Source organism: Crocuta crocuta, unplaced genomic scaffold (assembly GCF_008692635.1).
Source record: "Crocuta crocuta isolate KB4526 unplaced genomic scaffold, BGI_CrCroc_1.0 scaffold318, whole genome shotgun sequence".
Lineage (NCBI taxonomy): Eukaryota > Metazoa > Chordata > Mammalia > Carnivora > Hyaenidae > Crocuta > Crocuta crocuta.
Window position 1 is genome coordinate 5,707,715 of NW_027531425.1, and position 22,117 is coordinate 5,729,831.

General features: G+C 39.5%; 1 protein-coding gene across 2 annotated transcripts in view; it reads right to left on the reverse strand.

Annotated features, from left to right (window-relative positions):
• Positions 1-22,117, reverse strand: part of NR5A2 (nuclear receptor subfamily 5 group A member 2) — a 130,962-nt gene that overhangs the window by 94,521 nt on the left and 14,324 nt on the right. For both annotated transcript variants that reach the window (XM_077772053.1, XM_077772052.1), the window contains 3 exons: positions 21,297-21,415; positions 19,628-19,769; positions 16,706-17,352 (listed from right to left, as the gene is read on the reverse strand). In XM_077772053.1, the coding sequence (XP_077628179.1) occupies positions 16,706-17,352; positions 19,628-19,769; positions 21,297-21,415 (908 nt within the window). The remainder of the gene's footprint in view (positions 1-16,705; positions 17,353-19,627; positions 19,770-21,296; positions 21,416-22,117) is intronic.

A 22,117-nucleotide genomic window follows, 5' to 3' on the forward strand; every position in this document is an offset into this window, starting at 1 on the left:
AAATTATACCACTTTTTTTCAATGCCTAGAAGTAAAGTAAGTAAGGTGCTAAATGGTGGGAAACCAAAGCCTTTTGGAATATGGGGAGACTGAAGAATTCTAGTAGATTAAAAAAAAACTCATTATTATTAACAGGGTTATTATTCTGGTAGGACATATTCATGCTCATCTATAATTTTGTAGGTGAATCCCTGATTTGTTTTATAAACCAAACTCTGCCCCTGCTTTGCGTTGGGCGGACGGAAGCTTCGGAAAGACCATAGCTTGGATAGTCTGTGTTACTATAGAAAAGAAAGTTCTAAAAGTTTTTAAAAGAACAAAGAGAACTAAAGGATTAAAGATAAAGCTTAGAAAGAATTTTATCCTTATTAAAAAGAACTATGGAGGAAACCAAACTGGGCCTATGCCCAGGCACTGACCTCAAACTTTGGGTCAAATTATTCTACAGAATCCATATTGAAGTAAGAAAAATATTTTTTTAGTGTTCATTTATTTTGAGAGAGAGAGAGACAGAGTGCAAGTTGGGGAGGGGCAGAGAGAGAGACACACACAGAACTGGAAGCAGGCTCCACGCTCTGAGCTGTCAGCACAGAGCCCGATGTGGGGCTCAATCTCACAAACTGTGAGATCACAACCTAAGCCAAAGCCACACGGGTGGCTCAGTAGGTTAAGCATCAGGATATTGGTTTCCACTGTCAGCACAGAGCCTGCTTGGAGTTCTGTCTCCCCCTCTCTCTGCCCCTCCCCTGCTCATACTGGTGCTGGCAAGCTCTCTCTCTCTCTCTGGCTCTCTGTTTCTCTCTCTCTCTCTCAAAATAAATAAATAAACTTAAAACAAACAAACAAGGGGTCCAAAGTTCCCCTCTTCCTTCAGCTCAGAGCCAATCTTACAACAAGAAAAAATGTCATGTGGGGCAGGCACCATATGTTCTTGGCCATTAATTTCCCTGTGCGCCTCTTAGATCGATAGGATTTGCAACCTGGTCACTTTAGTCAGCATAGGGATCCAGTCTTAAGGAGATTCTTCTGTCTTAATTCCTGAAACAAGTTTGGATCCCTTAATGACAGAATACTTTTAGGTTTTCAGGAAGCAGCTACTCAACAAGCAATTAAATAAAAGGTCAGGATCCAGTGGAGGTAACCTCATGCTTTTGACTGTACCCAGAGGGAGGGATGTATACCTGCACAAAGGATTTAAGATGCATATAAAACAATGTCATGGCTGCCGTTAAACTCTGACATAGACTGCAGAAGATTGTAGAGAATCCTTGCCTTTGAGAAGAGCTTGAATTTCTACCTAAATGGTGTGTTCTCTTAAATAAAAATAGGGATCAGAAACTATGTGTTCAGAAGCTTTTTAAAAAATCTGCAGTCCTAGTTACTAGTGATTCTATGTTCCCCTTCTCAATAAATGGCTCACAACGGCATAAGCCAAAAACCTAAGTCTTCTTGTCTCATCTTTTTCTCTCAAAGCCCTTTTTAGCACTCTGTGAGCCTTATTTCAATCCGCTTCTCCCATCTCCACTGTCATCCCCTGAGCTAAGCTACCACAATATCCCTCCTGGCTTGCTGCATCTCCTACTTCCTTTCAACCTATTTCCAACCTGTAGCCAGAGCAACATTTTTATAACGAGGACCGGATGGAGTCTAAGTCCTACATGAGCTGGACCATGTCAAATTCTTTGACTTATCGAGAACCACTTTTCCCCCTCAATCACTGATTTCTGCCGTCCTTAGCTTTCCTCATGTTTCTTGAAAACACCAAGCTAGTTTCTACCTCGGGGCTTTTGCACTTGCTGTTCCTATACCTGCACTTCTGTATCTTCAGATTTGGAAAGCCTAGTTCTTTCCTACTATTGAGCTTTTAGCTCAGGTATCAGCTCTTCATACCACTTCTCTGATTTGAAGAGCTCCCTCCCTCCCTATATCCTACTTATTCTTTTATGTTATCAGTTCTCATTATTTTTTTAATGTTTTTATTTATTTTTGAGAGAGAGAGAGAGACAGCGTGAGCAGGAGAGGGTTAGAGAGAGAGGGAGATACAGAATCAGAAGACAGGCTCCAGGCTCTGAGCTAGCTATCAGCACAGAGCCTGACACGGGGCTCGAACCCACGAACTGTGAGATCATGACCTGAGCTGAAGTCGGATGCTTAGCTGACTGAGCCACACAGGCACCCCTATCAGTTCTCATTATTTTCATTGGCTTATAGTCTGCTTCCCTCCTATAAGAATGTGAGCACTAATAAAAGTGATACCCTGTGGATCTTGTTTACTACACTATCCCCTGGTCTAGACTACGACTTGGCACATAGTGGGTATTTATGTTGAATGGTGGAAGGAATAATTCATCAGGTGGGAGGGAGGACCTAGGCACAAGTAATTTGCTCATGTGTGACCACTTTAGGTACACTTGGTAGACTGCTCCCCCTTCAATATGTATATAAACCAAAAGGCTGATTTGATGTCATTAAATACATGACTAAGACATAAACAGCAAGAGAACATTTTGACGTTAAAATTTTTTTTAAACCATCGTGGTCAAAGAATCTGTTATACTGGTCACCTGGGTGTCTTAGTCAATAAATGAGCATCCAACTCTTGATTTAGGAGCAGGTCATGATCTCACGGTTTGTGGGTTTAAGCCGCTTGTTGGGCTCCATGCTGATAGCACAGAACCTGCTTGGGACTGGTCTCTCTCTCTTCCTGCTTCCCTTCCGCTTGCTATCACTCTCAAGAAACATTAAAACATCATGTTTATTTAAGTTAAACACAAAACATGGACCAAGTTATCACCAATAACTGAAATTTACCTAGAGGGAAAAGGCCTGCTTGAAAGAATAACGAACATAATTATGTAAAAGATATCAGCCATATACCTTCCTTACAACAACAAAATTTAAGCTATATATATATAGAAAAACTATGTTGAAATGCACTATCAACTAAATGCTGGTAAGCAAAGGAAATCATTACCAAAACCCAAATCATAAAATAACACAGTATACACACTGTCCAACAGTTACTGTGGTAGATTTCCAATACCTCTGGGTCTCCTGTATTTAAGTTCCTCTGGTGGCTTACCTTTGATTTGAATAAAATCCATACATAAGGACATTACTTAAGTGCCCTTGCTCACCTAACTATACCCCTTGACACTTCCCTGCACACTCAACGCTCAGCTATAGGAACTATTCACAGCTCTCCAGAGGCATAATGCCAACACCTCTGATTTTGTACAAGCTGTTCTCTGCTTGCAATGCCTCCCGGACTCCCCTCATTCCCACTTGCTCCTCTGGCTTCACAACTCCTGCTAATCCTCCAAGACCCTCCTCAGATATTACCTCCCCCTCCCACTCCCCCATGCTGGGTTAGGTGCCCTCCAAAGAGCCTGCACTATACATTGTGGGCAAATCTCCCTCCATTTCAGTCATTATTTGGACTAAGGCCATCTTTCTCAAGGGTCGGCTTGCTGTCTATGAGAATTAAATTGCATTTTTCAGTTCAATTGTAAGCTTAAACACCGGTATAAGCAAAGTCAGGGTCATTTGCATGCCCATCATAAGTACTTGCACAAGATTTCCAGGTTAGGGTTTGCCACTGCATTTTAGTGCTGCATCAATGCCAGGGAGTTCTATTTTAACTGAGAAAAGTGTCCTGGAGGGCTTAATGTGTAACAAAACTGCTTTTTGTTTTTATCTCTAGCAATTTAGCATAGAGACAGACACACAGTAGGAGCTCACTAAACATTTGACAAATGAGCTAGTGAACAAGTGAATTAATAAATGTATAAAACCTGAATCTGACCGGGGGCACCTGGGTGGCTCAGTCGGTTGAGCACCGACTTCGGCTCAGGTCATGATCTCACAGTTCATGAGTTCAAGCCCCATGTCAGGCTCTGTGCTGACAGCTCAGAGCGTACAGCCTGCTTTGGATCCTGTGTCTCCCTCTCTGCCTCTCCCCTGCTTGTGCTCTGTCTCTCTCTTTCTCAAAAATAAAATAAAACATTAAAGAATTTTTTTTAAACACAACAAAACAAAAAAACCCTGAATCTAATCTAACCCTACATCACAACAAATTATTCATGCCAGAAGCTTGAAAGTGTGACCCAACCCTAAAGGAAAATGCTTATAACCTGGTGAAACGCAGGCATACTGTGTGTTGATGGTTTCTAAAGCTACAACTTCAGTTGTACCCCTCCAAATATATGACTGCAATGAGGTTACGTTTTCAAGATTGCAACATTTCATTGATAAAACCATAAAAGTAATTCTCAATGGTCAAATAAGACTCTTTCAAAACACTCATAACTATGAATCCCAATACAGAAGTGCAAAATATGAATGCTTTTAAAGCAAGTTATTCCCGGGGCACCTGGGTGGCTCAGTCGGTTAAGCATCTGACTTTGGCTCAGGTCATGATCTCACAGTTTGTGGGTTTGAGCCCCATGTCACGCTCTGTGCTGACAGCACGGAGCCTGGAGCCTGCTTCGGATTTTGTGTCTCTTTCTCTCTCTGCCCCTCCCTTGCTTATGCGCTCACTCTCTCTCTCTCTTTCTCTCTCTCTCTCTCTCACCCAAAAATAAATAAATGTTAACATTTTTAAAAAAATAAAGCAAGTTATTCCCCATAAAAGTGAACCAGTTCTATTGTTTTCACTGTAAATATCTGACAGGATTTATTTGAACCTAATGTAAACAGCAATGTTTTTGTGCCCAAGCATTTCCACCTCCCCCACCCCCCAATTTACTTGCCAAATGGATCCAGAATATTTTTTTCTCCAAAGCTGGAGCAAGAATCAATTAAAATATATAATAACGTGTTAACTAGCTAATACAGCAGTTAACATTAAGGGGCATTTTAGGCTTCTGAGTTTTTAGCAGCAGACCTGTTCTTTCATTCACTCTGTAAGATCTATAATTGAAAGAATACCATGAGAGATGCCTTTCATCAGCTCCCCGAGTTACATTTCCCACTTTGATAACTACACAAGGAAAATCTCAGGCACTTCAAGCTACCCAATTACATTTGATTAGCTAGTCAAAATAACATAACAGCTTTTCATCACCCAAAGGAAAACTTTTGAAGATTTCTATCGCCAACACTTCTGCAAAAACACTAATCCATATCATTATTTTACAAGGGGAAATGTAGTATAAAGTTTTTTTTTTTTTTTTAAATTGGGCAACAAGCAAAGCCTCTTATTCATTGCAACTTTAGATAAAAAAAACAACTGTGATGATCAGGTGTGTGTGGTAAAGAAGCATTTGTGGTGATTTTAGGGTAGGCAGGATATAGTGGTCAAAATAAAACAACGGGCCTTAGAATGAGCCAACATTTCAGAGAACAAGCCTGAAAACAGGATATGCCCTCAAAACCCTGATATATACACACAAGATCTGCCAGAGAGAACTACTTGGGTGCCTGTAATTATTTTCTAGCAAATGAATGTGGGTGTGTCTGTATAAAATCAGTAACACGAATTAGGAAATCATTTAAAACATCATTTTGAGAACTGTCAGATTACCAAGAATGTATATTTAATGTTCCTTAAAAGCAACATTATATGTGTACATGTGTTGCCTTTACCACTGAGGAGTCTGTCTCCCTCTAAGTCTTGAGTGCATTAATTCAACATGTATCCTGGGTTTTTACTGTGTTTCATTCCCATAAAAATATGCTTTTAATTTAAATGAAATAATTATACTGCTCTTCCAGGTAAAATATTCTGTAAACAGGGTATTTAGAAATGTGATAGTCAATTCATAGGAGGTGGTCTTGCTGTAGACTTTAAAAACCAACACTATGAACCATTGATGAAAGGCGAGTTACATTCATTCTCCCAAAATGAAAGACAGAGGCCGGGTGCCTTTAAAGGCACCGGTGTGAGGTTACATTCTGCCTTTGCAATGCTCTCATTGCACAATGAAGGGCAGACTTTGGACCTATTGGCCAATTATTCTATCTGTCACGTAAAGAAAAAGCATTCTTACAGAATTAGAAGTCAGATCAAGTTTGGTTGTAAAGTTAATCCTGAACGTTGTGTAATCCTAGGGGCATTTCTAAATATTCAAGATAATGTGGTTTTCTTTTAGTTTTCTGAGAAGTGAACAGCAGTCGTGCCCAAGAGGCCTATCTACTTCAGATTGCACTTATTTCTCCTCAAAGTTTTTGGCTATTCCTTCAGAGTACACCATACATGAAAAAGTCAAAGACTTGGTCGTGGTAGGTCAACAACATGGCAATTGAAGTTGAATTCCAAGAGAAAGTTAAAAGTGAGGGAAACGTTGGTAACCATCTGTGGGACTATATGGAGATGTGGCTAAAAAACACCTGAAATAGAACTGCCTCGCCATGCACAGAAACCGTCATTACTATTGAAAACCGGAAGGAGTATGAGAGATACAGGGAGTTCGTACATATTCCCTTTGCTGAGCCTGCAGCCATAGTATTCTCTTTTGACCTTTAGAGCTGACCCGCTACCCTCAATAGAAAATACCAATGTGAGGGGGTCACCTTGCAGCGTGCAAGTTCTATCTACTATCATTGAATACACCCCATCCCTAGGGCCTATCTACCCAGCTATTTTTCTTGCTTTCTCTATCCCTCCTTGGACCTACAGACCTCAGGTTGCCCTCCCTGCTCCACATTTCACCTGAAGGGAGAATGCACATACAGCCGAGGAGGCAACCATGTGGCCCCTGAACTACTGCGCTGTACAAAGTACAGCCATCCCTCCTTCACGACGGTTTCACTTTCCCCAGTGTCAACTGTGTCCCAGTGCCTGTCATTCTCCTCACTTCATATCATCATGTAGGCATTTTATCAGGCACATCATCACGGGAATGGTGAGTGAAATACAATAAGAGATTATGAGAGAGAGACCACATTCATATAACAGTATATTGTTATAATTGTTCTTTTACTATTAGCTGTTATTAATCTCTTACTGTGCCTAATTTATAAATTAAACTGTAGCATAGGTTTGTATATGTAGGAAAAAAATAGTATATTTGGGGTTCAGTACTATGCAGTTTCGGACATCCACTGGAGGTCTTATCCCCTGCGGATGAGGGGCGGGGTCTACAGTAATGTAGGCAAATGCCTTTGAGAACGCAGATGCATAAGGGGAAGGCAGTAAAGTGGAGTAAGAAAAAGAAAGGCAGTCTGGACAGAGCGAAAAGGAAAGGTAGACATGGAGGGCAGTGGGGAATGAAGAAATTGACACAGAAGATAAGAGTGTCTCTGAAGATGGCGGCCAGGCACCAGGCCACTGGCTGCCTGCGCTTGGCCTGGTGCACGGAGAACACAGAAGTGCAGCCGGAAGTAGGTTTCATGTATCAGTCATTTAAGAATGACCCACCTGCTGGAATCAGTGATGCAGTGTGGGTCGTTGTTCTTGAGTGTGGGTGGTGTTCTTGGGTTAGAGATTAATGTCTTTAAAGTGAAGAATAGCTTAAAGACCCAATGTCTATGCAGCCATTCTGCAAATGGATGTTGAGCCCTCAAAGATTTGTATGATCTACTTCTCAAGCTGTAGAAGAATAAGTCAGAGCAAAGTCATTCTTCACTTATCTTGGAAAATAAAAAGACCTATTTTACCTCATAAGTTCAGAGGGCAAAGCCCTTCAAAAGTGTGTTAAGGGGTGTCACACATGAGTCATGTTTTCAGAGTTTTTTAATCCATTACCTGACTTTTGTAGGACAGCAGATATGGCGTGCAGAGATGGATTCAGGGGCCTCAGGGACTAAGGGAGCTCCACCTCCCCAACACCAAGGAGCTAACACGGACAGACTTTCCATAAGATCTGTGAGCAATTTGTGTGCCGTGCTGGGCGAGTTCAAGTAATGCGGTAAGCAGGGACCATCATTATTCTCCGCAAACAGGCAGGCAACTGCTCCTCAGCAGACAAACTAACCAAACTGCTTCTAGTAATTATGCAGCAGGAGCTGGAACAATGGAGGCACTCGGAAGTGGGGAAAGCCCACCAGGTGTTCCCACACTGGAAGCACGAACACTGTTCTAGCCTGTCCCTGCTTCATTCTCCGTTCCCTCCAACTACAGTCGGGTTTCACACAGGAGGGCTCAGAGGCTCTGGAGTAGGACTCTTCAACCAAGGGCAACCATGACCCCTTTCTGATGCTAACTTACTGAACTGTTCAATACTTTCCATTCCTACAATGTCCTCTTCTAATTAAAAAAAAAGACAGAATTTACATATCCTTGGGCCAGTTTAAGATAAAGTAGGTTAAGGGTAAGAGACGTCCTTTCAGACCTATTATAATGTGGCATACAGATACAGGCACAGTGATAATGGCAACGATTATAAAGTACTTTACAGTTTACCAAAGACTTCCATATACATTTTGTTTTCATGACAGCATCACTACTATTAATTCTGTGACTTGGGGCAAGTCAGTAGATGTCTCCAGGTCTTAGTATCATCTGCACACAGGGAATAACATGCCTACTGCACAGGGATTAGTCACTGTTAAATGAGATAACACACGTAAAGTGTTATCACTCTTTACACATGTAAAGTGTAACAATTGTCTGACACATAGTAAAGCTCAACAAATGGCAGCTATTATTCTCATCCATTGGACAAACTCTGCAGTCAAGGAAAATTGGAAGTGTTTTACACTGACCTTAAGTCTTCTCTAAACGTGATCTCACCTGTTAATATTACTGCACACCTTGGAGGTAAACTACCTCCCCAAGGTTTTTCCCATGTCTTTGTTTTTTTCCCCATCTTTCTCATCCCTGATGCCTCAAAACCAAACTGATCCAAATACCTTGGTTAATTTTGCTGGTACTAACAGATTAGTTGACTGAAAGGATCAGTTGGTTAAAAAAAAAAGGTAGCAAATTTTTACTAATCAATTAACTTAGTGTCTCTGTGGGCCATTATGACCGCAAGAATGAGAAAGGACGGATGGATATATCCTCTGGAAAGAACATGTTATGTGATGGCAACGGTCCAAGTCTTTACTCAGACTCTCTCACCAAAAGGAGACCTTTATACTATGCTCACTTCAGAGGGCTTTCTAAGGATCAAACCAGAAAATGGCCTGAAAGCACCCAGTACTATAGCAGGCAAATAATGAGCACCCAATAAAAGGGACTTCTCTTCCCCTTCAACATATGACCTTGAGCACAGCAAGGAAAATGTTGATCTTCTTCCTATTCTCGTTGTTCATTTTCAGACACCTGACAATGGCCAAGCCAGTTAAACATGAATTTCTTGGGTGTGGTTGGGTATTCTCATGCTCTCCCCATGATTCTAGTAGATAACAAATAGATTAATAGAACAGGAAGCTTATTGGTGTGTGAACAAGCAAACCCCGTATGAAGCTATGATCATCACTATTAACACTCCTACAAAATATCCTGCCTTCCCATGGAGGATATGTTTGCATGGAAACTACCATACTGAAACCAAGCTTCAGGAAGTTAGAGTCTACATTGAGTCTGCAGTGCTAAATGTATACTCCTAGAATAAAGCAAAGTTAATACTTTTAAAAAGTAAGTGCAGGGTGCCTGGGTGGCTCAGTCAGTTAAGCATCAGACGTTGGTTCAGGTCATATCTTGGTTTGTGAGTTTGAGCTGACATCGGGCTGTCAGCTGTCAGCACAGATCCTGATTCAGATCCTCTCCGACCCTCTCTCTCTGCCTCTCCCTGGCTTATTCATTTTCTCTCTCCCTCTCTCTCTCTCAAGATAAATTAATAAATAAACTTTAAGAAGAGACTACAAACTGAGGCACCTGGCTGGCTCAGTCAATAGAACATTCAAGTCTTGATCTCAAGGTACATGAGTTTGAGCCCCATGTTGGGTGTCGAGCTTTCTTTCAAAAAAAAAAAAAAGGAACTACAAACTGAGGACAAAACAGGGATTGACAGGAGCTGAGTAGAGAGAGGCCTTGACTATGAAGGAGCACAGGAGAATTTGGGCAAGTGATTTATATTTGACTGTATACTACAGAGTGAGTTTAGGGAATATGAGTTATACCTTAATAAAAAGAACTAGCACCTATATAGCAGTTTCAGGGTGCCTGGTGTACTTTTTTTTTTTTTTAATTTATTTCTAGGAGAGAGAGAGAGAGACAGCATGAGCAGGGGAGGGTCAGAGAGAGAGGGAGTCACAGACTGAAACAGGCTCCAGGCTCCGAGCTGGCAATCAGCACAGAGCCCGACGCGGGGCTCGAACCCACGAACCGCGAGATCATGACCTGAGCGAAAGTCGGACGCTTAACCAACTAAGCCACCCAGGCGCCCCTCATGACACCCTTGTAAAGAACAGAGAAGGTAAAGAATACATGTTTTTGCAATCAGGTGGGCATTTTCAGCTGCCCACCAAAGAACCAGCCGTAGGGGTAATAGGTATTGACTGAGAAGGGGGTTTCATCTGCTGGATAATGAAGAAGATTAAAATAATGAATTCCTTAACTGATAATAGACATGTCTATAGCTGCACAGGTATAAGCAAGTAAGGTTAGAATAATACAAATCTTAACACCATTAACCAAATAAAGCAGAGGCTTCCCTTCTAGGTCTATCTGGAAGAAATCATGGAATCAGATGTCTGACACCTGAAAAGACCTGAGAGACCATCAAGTCAAACCTGCCAGCTCCAATATTCTTTCCAAATTCACGAGGTCAGAAGAAAACTTCCATACCCACCTCTGGTGGAAGAAAAGCTAGTTTCCTCATTTCCTTGTACACCTACATAGGACAGATTTCTTTTATTCTGACATCTTTTGATGAGTAAATAAGATGGGGATAAATGTTTTAATTCTCCTTCAGATAGAAAATAAACTCTCTTCTCTTGAGTGGGAATCACTTTGAAGTCTGTTTCCTGCATATCCTCTCCCTCCAGAAGTAACCACTCGGCATCCAGAAGAGTGAAAAGACAGGTGCATGAAGTGGCTAACTGTAACTCTGGGAAGCCATAAGAGCAGTTGAGGGGGAGATGCTGGGATTGGACAGCATGTGAACCTGGAGAGACCCTATGCAGGGGCTTTCTCTACCCTCCCCACCCCCACCCCACATGCATATAGAAAAGGGCTAAGTAAGCTTACTAAAGAACATAACTTAAAATTGGGGCAGATCCAATGAAATCTCAGAGTATAAACCTGATTTGGTTAGGAAAGGTGAACACAGGCTTGGGAAAAAAAGATCTAGAATGTTCAAAATAAATAAATAAAACTCTGCTCCAAAAACTTCTGTCGTAGACCAGAGAAAAAGGAAGCTTTAATCCTACTCTAGCCTTTAGACAAAACTGCACTTAAAAAACTGGCTTCGGCATGGCTGAATTCCTTTGGCACAAACTCCCCGAGTCTCCAAGACCTATTTTTCACAGAAACGCTAGTTATGTGTTTCAGTCAGGATTAATTTAGATTTTTTTTTATTCCTACATGTATCAGAATCATTCATCGAGGGGAAGTTCTTATATATCCATTCCCAGAATCCTCTGAAGACATCTGGTCTCATTAGAAGATCAAATAGATCCTCCAGATTCATTAGTTATTCAACAAACTGGGAATTATTTTCTCACTGCTCTTGTGTTTGTGAGATATTTAAGACCCAGATGAGAGAAAAATAACAAAGAAAACGTAGTCTTCTTGAATCACAAAGACAGGCCTTTCAGCAGCGTGAGGAAGTCTGGAATTTGCTCTTAATTTTGAAAAACACAAGGAAAAAAGTCAAGAGTATCGGCCATTAGAAGACTGATTCAGTTTAAACATTAGAAGGTGCACAGGATTGAAGGTATTACCTCAGAAAACACTGCTTATACTTTTATAATTAGTGGCTCATCTATCACCTGATTACAACCTTATATTCTCTTTCTGCATGTTTTCACAAACATACGTAAAAAGTAACCCATGCTGAATATGTCTGGCATCGAGTAGAACACACAAGATGAGTGTATTTAGCCATTTTAACTCTTAAACACCACCCGTATGTGGTTGCTGAACCAGATTCTCCCAGACAGCATACTATATGGAGAGGGTAAGGTATTAAAGAATGCTCCGGACACGCTTTCAGGGCTCAGAAGTGCTAGCTGGTAGATCCACTCTACTGAACGATACCCCAGTGGCCTCAAAGAATTATTGCAGCTTTCTAAAGTGACTCATTCATTCCCAGGGGGTTGTCTGGGCTCAGAGAAAATCTGTCTCACTGATTATTAGTGATTTAGTAATTGGACGGTAGTGATGGACTTCTGATAACCTAGAGATTTGCTTTAGCTTCACTGGCAAAGACCTGTGTTTTCAGAGTCAAAGGTTACACCGTCTACTTGTGTGTGTGTGTGTGTGTGTGTGTGTGTGTGTGTGTATTGGGGGTGGAGAGGGGGGCCTGTACAAAGTACCGCTTTTGTGAACCTGAATCTGCCAGTCCTAGTTCTGACTGCATCATCCTGAGCAAGTCACATTCCACTCCTGCCTCAGTTTCTTCATACGTAAAAGCAGGAGGTGGGTCAAATGATCTCCACCATGTCTTCAAACTCTGGAAAATCTGGTTTCTAGGCATGGAGTATCTTTGGATGCATGTGTGCTATGTTGAAAGCTGCTAGTTTTATAATATTAATTTTACCTTTCTCACACCAGTATCCTGGATTAGAATTAGAATTGTCCCTTACAGGTGCATAGAGAAACCAAACAGCTCATTTATGTGTCCCGCATCCCTTCTTCCCTAATCATCTTTCAGCTCTGGAACTGCACAGCTTCTATGAGTATACAAGCTTTCCCTTTTTTTTTCTTTTTTCTTTTTTTTTCTGTTGCTGTTTATGTCCTATGTCATTAACTGTGATGTTGGGAGTTGTAATTTCCTTTTTCTCATTATGATATTTTGAATAGGAAACAGAATATCATTTTTGCACCTAGTAGACATGTAGAAAAGCAGAACAACCCACCAAATTTCCTCTGGCCGTTCTGTTCTCTTAAATAGTAAACAAATGAAATCTGTATTCCCTTCTTTTATACATGGTAGAAAGGGTAGCTTGTCCTGGGAGACTGAGGTCATTTTCAAAATTGCCTTATTATCCTATTATTCTCTGGGAACAACAAATAAGTGACTTTTCATCTTGGGGTCATAGAGATATAAGCAACCTGCCCTATTAGTATATCACTTGATGGGTACTTTGCTGTGAAGTTAACAAGAAAAAGGTTTAAAGGGGAGCATTCATCTTCCCAAATGATATTTAAAAATCACCACTTTTGCAGGAAGATAGGGCTTTGCAAACTACAACTTCAGTGACCTTTCTTTTTTAATAGGTATTTATGAAACTGTCTTATCATAAAATCTTTGAGAGGAAAGTATAAGTTTCAGGGACGTCTTGGAGGCCATGCCAGGGAAAAGAGGCTTTTTTCAGGACTTGTTCTTAGCAATGCCAGGTAGGCAATGCCCAGTGGATGGCCCACAAAATCTTCCCTGGAGCAGTGTTTATTGAACTGCAGGCCATGCCTCATCAGTGGGTCATGTAATCCGTTCAGTAGGTGATGACTGGAAATTTTTAAAAACATGAAGTAAATTAGACTAAAGCAGAATAGAATAGAAAATATCAGAGTACATGGCACAGAGAAGGTTGTGTAATGTCTAGTGAAACCTTTGGTTCATTTTGTGTGTGTGTGTGTGTGTGTGCGAGAGAGAGAGAGAGAGAGAGAGAGAGAGAGAGAGAGAGACCCACTTTGGTACATCAAGTTCCAGTGTAAAATACATTCTTACTACAGATTATAGCTTAAAAACTTGTATTTCTAGGGGCACCAGGGTGGCTTAGTTGGTTAAGTGTCTGACTCCTGATCTCAGCTCAGGTCATGATCTCAGTTTGTGGGTTTGGGCCCCGCATCGGGCTCTGCTTGGGATTCTATCTCTCCTTCTCCACCTCCACCCCACTTGTGCATGCTCTCTTGCACTCTCTCTCTCAAGATAAGTAAATAAACTTTAAAGTAAACAAACAAACAAAAAGTGTGTCTCCTCACCTCCCTGGAGAAATACACCACAATGCACACGTTCCAGTGTGGGCTCCCGACAACTTACTCTATTTGTGACAAAGCAAATTTATAAATGAAAGGAAAAGGAATTCTTCCAAATGTGACTAGTTACTTTCCAACTCTATATTTAAACTGCCCCTAAGTTATTCTGAATTCTACTTTTTGTTCTCTGAAAAATACTTCTATTAAATCACTTTTCCACATCAGCCCAAGGCAAACCGGAAAATGGGTCAAGTTTGTCTTCCTTTCCTGGGGGCGCTTCCTACCTGTTTTCCTGGGGGCATCCCACCAATGTTTGTACTTTCTTGCCCTTTCATTTTTTCAAAGCAACTCCTCATGAAAGATTGATAAGGGCACTGAACAACAGTATAAATGACTGATGATGCTTTAATATAACTCCATTCCCAAAGGTATTTATATTTTATCCAAATATGAAACTTCACATCCTATAAAAGAATCTTGTAGAATTTAGCTGCAAGCCAAGGAAAAGAGAAATTTGTAGAGGAAGAGTGCTTTCCTAGCACTCTGCAGGTCCTACCAATAGCTGGCCATATTCCCTTCATAATGTTTCCTTTCTGACATGTAAATGCATGCAGGATTTCTTTCCCTGGGGATTTGGGAACTACAACTTCAGCGGCCTTTCTTTTTTTAATAGACATTTATGAAACTGCTTATCATAAAATCTTTGAGAGGAACTATTTTACTCAACTTTGTATTCATCTTACACCCAACTTATGGTCTGGCAAATATGGCATCTTTAATTAGTAGTAGTTATGACTGTGCATTATATAATTATACTACTTTCTAACATATGTGGTAACATTGTTTCCCAATGTCAAATTAGAAAGAAAGCACAAATGCATGTTTTCATGCTGAATATGAGACAGTATTTTATGTAAAGCCTCCACACACTCATCATAAAACCACAATAATAACAATTTTAAAATTACACTACTAACTTCTTGAGTATAAAATATGCCAGGCTCCCAGGACTAAGTATTTTGCCCATATAGTCTCACTTATTCCTTGCAAAACCCCTTCAGTGAAAATATTGTCATTCCCTCCATACCCCTTGCACCATAAACAGCACATGTACAATCTTACAGATGACAAAACTAAGGCTGAGACTGACATCATGCCTGCCAAGACATAGTTACCGTGTAGCAAAGCTATAACCCAGAGGGAGTCCATCTGCCTGCAAAAGTCAGTTCTGCTCTCCTTGCTTTTACATTTCTTAGACTTGCAGTAGTACCTAAAATTGTCATTTTCATTTTCATTTCAAACACTCTACCTTTCCACTTAAGGACAAAGTTGTGAATGTAAGAACACCAGGAAGTTTCCTTTGTTTATTTTCGTTTTTAATGAAAAACACTTTATCACAAAGTGGTTACGTACTCAGAAAACATCTGGCCTGAGCTAACTCAATGCTTTCGTCTTGTTGTTTCTGCAGCCTATTATCTATCTTCACCTTCAAGCCATCTTTAAATGGCAAAATAAAAAAGAGAGTAAAGAGCTGGATATGTGGACAATCTTAACAGCATGGTGGTAGTATTCTACCAAGTTATTTGGATCTGTTCCGATAACTTTTTTGTTTTCCTCTACAAATCGCAGTGCTTAAGACATCTGCTATGAAAAACACTATCTTCCATCTGCACACAGCTTCCATATTCCCTAGTCTGTTTACACAGACAGTTTTTAACGGCCACCGTTTACATTAAAGGTCTCCTTTGTACCGTTCTTCTCCCAAAGAGTTTTAAATCCACTCCAAAATGTCCTCGGTGATCAGAAGCCACAGATATCTAGCAGCCACGTCTACTCCCATGACAGTAAAAGGAAGAAACTGATTTTGTAACAGATAGACTGAGAAAAATCCAGGAATCACTTTTGTTCTTAGAACACAGAATGAAACCACCGACTACCATGTGTGCTCTGGTAGGTACTCTTAGATTCCAAACTTCTATAGCACTTTCCCATATTAATTCAGTCTTAAGTTTCAGGAAATAAAATAATTATGTAGTTAAACAGAGATCCTTATACAAACAAGTACTGTGTTTACAATGTAGCAATCCATTAAAATCAAAGACAGGCATAGATTATGAGAAGGAAAACCTGAGCCAAGTAGACTAGCACTCACCATTTGCCCAGTCCCCATCCAATGACAGTAAACATCCTATTGGAATCTGCTCCAAAAACAAAGGCTTTACCAACCTAATGTCAAGGTAAACATGTAGTAAATGCCCATTTGATACTACTAGCCAGTGGTATCATTTTCACTCTTTAGGGTATAAACACAACTAAATGTTGATATTTTTTTCTTTTAAATTGGCATCAATACACGATAGCTTTTTACTTGACAATTTTTAAGAAGTTCACTAGGTGCTGGTTCATATGGATTTAAATTGTCTAGCCATAAACCATCTGAATTGGAATAAGTAAAGACATTCTACTATTCAGGAAAAAAACAAAACAAAACAAAAAACAAATTTCCCATAGATTACATCAAATGCCATCCCCTAAACTAAGAACTACATAGAATAAAAGCCCCTTTAAACTTCAACTGTGATAGTCCTGAAATCAAGGTCATATGATTCTTCTACTGTAAATCATACAAAGAAGAAAAGTAAGGAAAACGTATTTTCAGTACCACGAATATATTAATTGGGAACAGAGTTAGGTCTCTCTTGAAAGGGGTGTAATCTGTAATATCTAATGACATACCTTAAGTTCTCTGAAGAAGATACTACTCCTGGCCCACTCAACAATGGAGAAGAGCGTTTGATCAGCCATTTTGCACATAAGCCCAAACGTGCTCAGCTTTTCATGCTTGCTTCGGTTAGCTTGCTCTTGCTGCAAATAGGCCATGATTTTGGCCTGGACTTGAGGCTCATCTGGCTCACACTTCAGAAGTTCCAGAATCAGATGTGGGATGCTTGCCGGGGAGCTTGTCTGGTAACTATCCATATAGGAATAGCCCATGATTGACTCCGGTGAGCTGGTGTAGGGGTCTGGATACTCAGACTTGATGGCCCGACTAGGAAAGTGACTGTATGTTTGGTAACCCTGCAGGCTGCCATGAGGTGGCATTGTCATGCTAATGGGGGAAGTTACAAAGGGACTTCGGTCATAGTCTGTGGGAGGCAAGGCAGCGTGGTTCAGAGGTAGGCCTTTGGAGGCAGAATGGATGTTCTGAATTGCAGAAGAGATGGTGAGCTCAGAGGGCATTGCTTGGATCACCTGAGACATGGCTTCTAGCTTAAGTCCATTGGCTCGGATGAGGGCTTTTTTCTGTTGCTTTAGGGCCCTGTCTCTCTTGTACATTGGCCCAAATTTATTCCTTCCTCCGCGCATTCGGTCGGCCCTTACCGCTGAGGGGAAATTAAAAAAAGGAGTAAGGGTATAAATAAGATGGAAATTATTAGCATTCTCTAGACATCCAGATACCTAGAAATGCTGGAAATTGTTCAGAAGTGTTATATGTGTGGTGGTTTTCACATCGTGCCTCACAAAGATTCTTCCCTCAAAACCATGTCCTCCTTATTTATGAATTCTCTCCTCTAAGTGTTTGTCATCAAAAAAATATGTTGGATACATAGGGACCTATTACTATTAACCCTTTGGTGGACCAAAAAGATTTCATAATCTTTGCTAAACACAGGGGATACTTCAGATTGCTAAGAAAGAGCATTAGTTTCTATTATGCCTGTTATGTCAGAATTCTCTTTGCAGAAACCCAAACTGCTAAGAGGAAAAACTAAAAAAAACAAATAACCCATCTCTGGATTAAATTGTGAATATCTTCCCTTAGAACATCTTCCTCCCTCAAAGCCATTTTGACTAATTTGCTGCAAAAGGATTGGGTACGTGCTCTTCCTGGAAAATCTGTTTCACCTGGATTTGATGAGCACACATCAGATAACCTCCAGTTATTGTTTTTAATTTAAGCCGAACTGGACATAATTAAAGCAACTGCATTTCAGAAGCTGTCAAGACTGTCCACCATCATAGTGCTGTGTGGAGTTTGGGACCATGTCTAATAAGTGAGTTTAGCAGTTCTCTCCAAGCCCATAGTGGCCAATGGCAATTAGACAGCAACCAGCGACCTCTGACAGCTTCTGACATGTTGAAATTGCTGGAGGTTAAGTTTTTGAGCTTTTTATCTTAGGATTAGTATAGCATTAAAAATTTATTGTGAATGAGAGGTATCCAGAATATTGCGCAAGATAATAGTTTTTCATCTGGGTGATAATTTATTGAATATTCAACTGTTTCACATCACTGTTAAGGAAGTAGAGCTATGCCCCCACAAGTAACTTACAGTTAATAAAGCACGCTTTTTAAGGTAAAGAAATGCAACTTTCTCCTTTCATTAAAAAAAGAAGAAATCAAATGGTATCATATGAAATCACACCATTTCATTTTTGACATTATATCTTTTGAGTCTCACTAGAGTAAACATCCCCCACAATATTTTGCCGTCTAGAAAATAATAAAGTGATTGGTAATAAAGAAATTGGCGAGCATTTCTTTCTCGATCTTTTTCTCAGTATCTTCTGAAAAACAATATAGAGCTAACAGTTCTCTTGATAACCAGAGTGGCTACTTCTATTGGGAAGGAATCTATTAGCAATTCAGAAGATTTATTTGAAATCTTTGGAATATTTCTATCAAGTGTGAGCGCCACATAACAGAAACACTCCAAACATAAGTAGCCTGTGCCTCACTGATCAAATAAAATGCATTCGTGTATCTGGAACAGAACAGTGACCGACATGCGTTAGTATCACTTTCTTTGCACTATAGCTAATCTGTGCAAAGTCAGTAGGCTGAAGACTGAAAACAGCAACACACCATAAGAGTCCACGAGCTACAAATTATTTACAGTGGTCACACATTAACTTTACTCCTTGCCAATCTGTACATTGTATGTACCAGCTTCTACGCTTTCGACAAACTTTAACATGGTTTTTGGGGAGCCACTCTCTTGTTCCTGTCAAACCAATTCTACTGATTTAATAGTTCATCATTTTTTCATGTTTCCTACTTTCCACCTTTATTTTGCAGACTTCGTCATTATCTTACAAAAAAATAAGGGAATGTGCTTTCCTACACTATCAAAAATGACACTCTGTATGAGCACCTGCATTTCAGTTAAAGGCCTTAACTTTTGCTCAGGAGTCATGATATTAATAGTAACAATTATGACAATTAAACAATTTAAAAGATTAAAATTAGACTTCTACTAAGTTATCCTGATTTGAAAACTTACAATTTTTTTAGCTTTTGCAAATTTTAAAACTTGTTCTCATTTGAATAATAGTCCTGTTTTCATCTCACCTGGCCTCTTTAGTGTCAAGTGCATCTGCTCCCCAAACTAAAAATTAAAAAGAGAGAGAGAGAGAGAGAGTGGGGATGGGGGGGATGGAAACTCCAATATTTAAATTTTTTCCTAGTAGATTTCACCAGTGTTTAAATGAGACTCAGACTGTTCTGCTCTCAAAACATAAAAAGATCTTACATTACTGTCCATGGTGTTAGAAGACTAGGAAAATGATGTTACCATATTATAAGTACAACATTATTTTAAATCTTATGTCCTTGGAGAGTTTTAACAGGCAGCAGTAGTCTTTAGAAGAAACTTACCTTCTAGCTTCATTCCAACACTTAGACATTTTTGAAATCGACAGTAAGGACAACGCTTTCTCTGTGTTTTATCAATTTGGCAGTTCTGGTTTTCTATACATGTGTACCTTTTATTATTTTGGACTGTTCGCTTAAAAAAACCCTATAAGACAGAGAAAATAGTGAGGCATAGTATAAATCTAACACCCGTCTCTTCCATTGTTTCATTTTAAGGAAATCACCAATAAATCTTTTCACTGAACCAATGAGCCCTTCCGTGGTTCTGTGGTTTGTTTTACATTTTAACAAGATCAATCCTCCAAAACAGCGCTGGGCCAAAGTGGAGAGTTTTCTGGCACTACAGTAATATTCCTAGAATTACATCAAATCTTGGGAAGATCTGGATATACTTCATTTCGTCTCAACAGACAAGAGAAAAATATATTCTATACCGACCAGTAATTTTAAAAAATCTGTTTTCTTATTAACCTCATATTCCAGATAAGGTACTCATGGAGATCTGCACCGTTTGTGAGTAGTCTGATAGATTTTAGTGGCAAATTAGTGTAAAATACCATTGGAAAAACTGAATAGCAAAACACCCCAGATTTTTTACAAATGTCAGCACTAGACTGTCAAGAGCAAGAGGATTTAAAGAGTAAAATGGGAAAATGTTCATAATTCCATTGGAATACATTCAAGTTGGGGAACTCTGTAAAAAAAAAAAAAAGAAGGTGAAACTAATGGAAAAGAAAAATGTATAGCAGAGAGCTGAATTTTAGCACAGTGTACTTATATTTCACCCAAAAGTATTCATCAAAAACAAATTTTGTAGCTTTATAATATAATAACAGCTTTACCAGAATGGTATACTCTTTATGTTTATCGCACTAGCCATAAAGCGGAACGATCTTACTTTGTTATAGAGAATGAAGGGATTTTCCTGGCAGTGGTTTAAGTATTTGTACCAAGCTTTCTAGCTTAAAAAATGTTGAAAAATAGCAGGGGTATCAAATTGACTAGGACTATATCAAAAAGGCCTGAGCGAAATTCTTGATGTATGGCTGACATTATTAGGAACAAATGAGTACATTTTAGATATTAAAACTTCTTGTATTTAAACAGGTCATGTAACTTATTTATGAAAGCCCTTCTACGATAAACTGAGATGTGGTTTCTTATCCTTTATGATATAATTTTTTTTAATCTTAAAAATTATTTTTGGAATAAATCAGGATGAAATCATGCAGTTGAGAACTTAGACTTATCTGTGGATAAAAAATGTTTGGACTTGCAGCACAGAATACTCTGGAGTTAAAATATATTTGGGAAATACTTTGTCATGTTCCCTCTCAAGAACAACGATGCTTTAAATATATATAAGTCAAGCAAAATCAATATTTAGGACTGTTAGAAATAGAAGTCTTTCTACAGATACATCACTTTACTACAATAAAATATTTTAAAGCCATGAGACTGGCAAAGTTTTCTAAACAGCATAAATTTTTTTTGCCTTTGGAATTAAATCAAACACATATTTCAAAGAATCATCTCCCTAGGACTAACTCCTTCTCTCATTTTTAATTGAGTCTAAAAAAGACAGCAGCCTCAATTTAGCTTTAAAAAGTAATCCAATGGTTTATTTTGGATTTGAACCTTATATTTATCAGGTAGCAATGTGTAAGCAAACCTTGCAGCTTTCACAGGTGAGGAGCCCATAATGGTATCCAGACACTTTATCTCCACACACCGGACAGAGCTCTTCAAGATCTTCATCATAAGAGTAATTCACCATTTTAAACTGAGACACTGAAACAAGAAAAAGAAATGTATATACATATCTAATTAACTTACTATGTAGGTTTTAATCCTGCAGTGAAAAGCATTTGGGTGATCGGTGGGCAAATATCACAGGTAAAATATAAAATATATACATACACATTTTTTTTTATTCTGGTGTACTTAAAAACTAGTTTTATATAATGAAAGCAAAACATCTTTTGGACTCAACGAACTTACACTTCCTATTTCTTAACTTCAAAAGATTTCCAACTGTTTTTGTTAAGAATTTTAAACTGACGCTGTTGAACACTTCTCTCCTAACTGCCAGACAGCAAATCAGAATAGAAACATGAATTGCAGAAAGTAACAATTTAGAACTGCTTTTCAACCTTCCAAAGTTAAGAACCAAAATGTCACCTTTGCCTAAGGGAGAGAAGCAAGCTCACGCATTCTCCCACTCTTGAAGTAAGTTTGCTGCAAGTACACCTCGCTTATCAGGAGAGTAACACCGATTTGCAAACACGTTGACCGAGAACCTGAAGCCCCAGAAACTGCTCCCCAGCAGCAGCCCCCACTTTCACAGCCTGCGGCTCCCTACGTTCGAATCTGTTCGATTAATTGAAGCATTCAGTTGTTTATCGTCAGGATTCCTGTTCTGGATACTTTCGTCCCTTCACATTCGAAAACCTCCTGTAAAAATAATGAAGGAAAAGAGGAAGGACGCCCAGA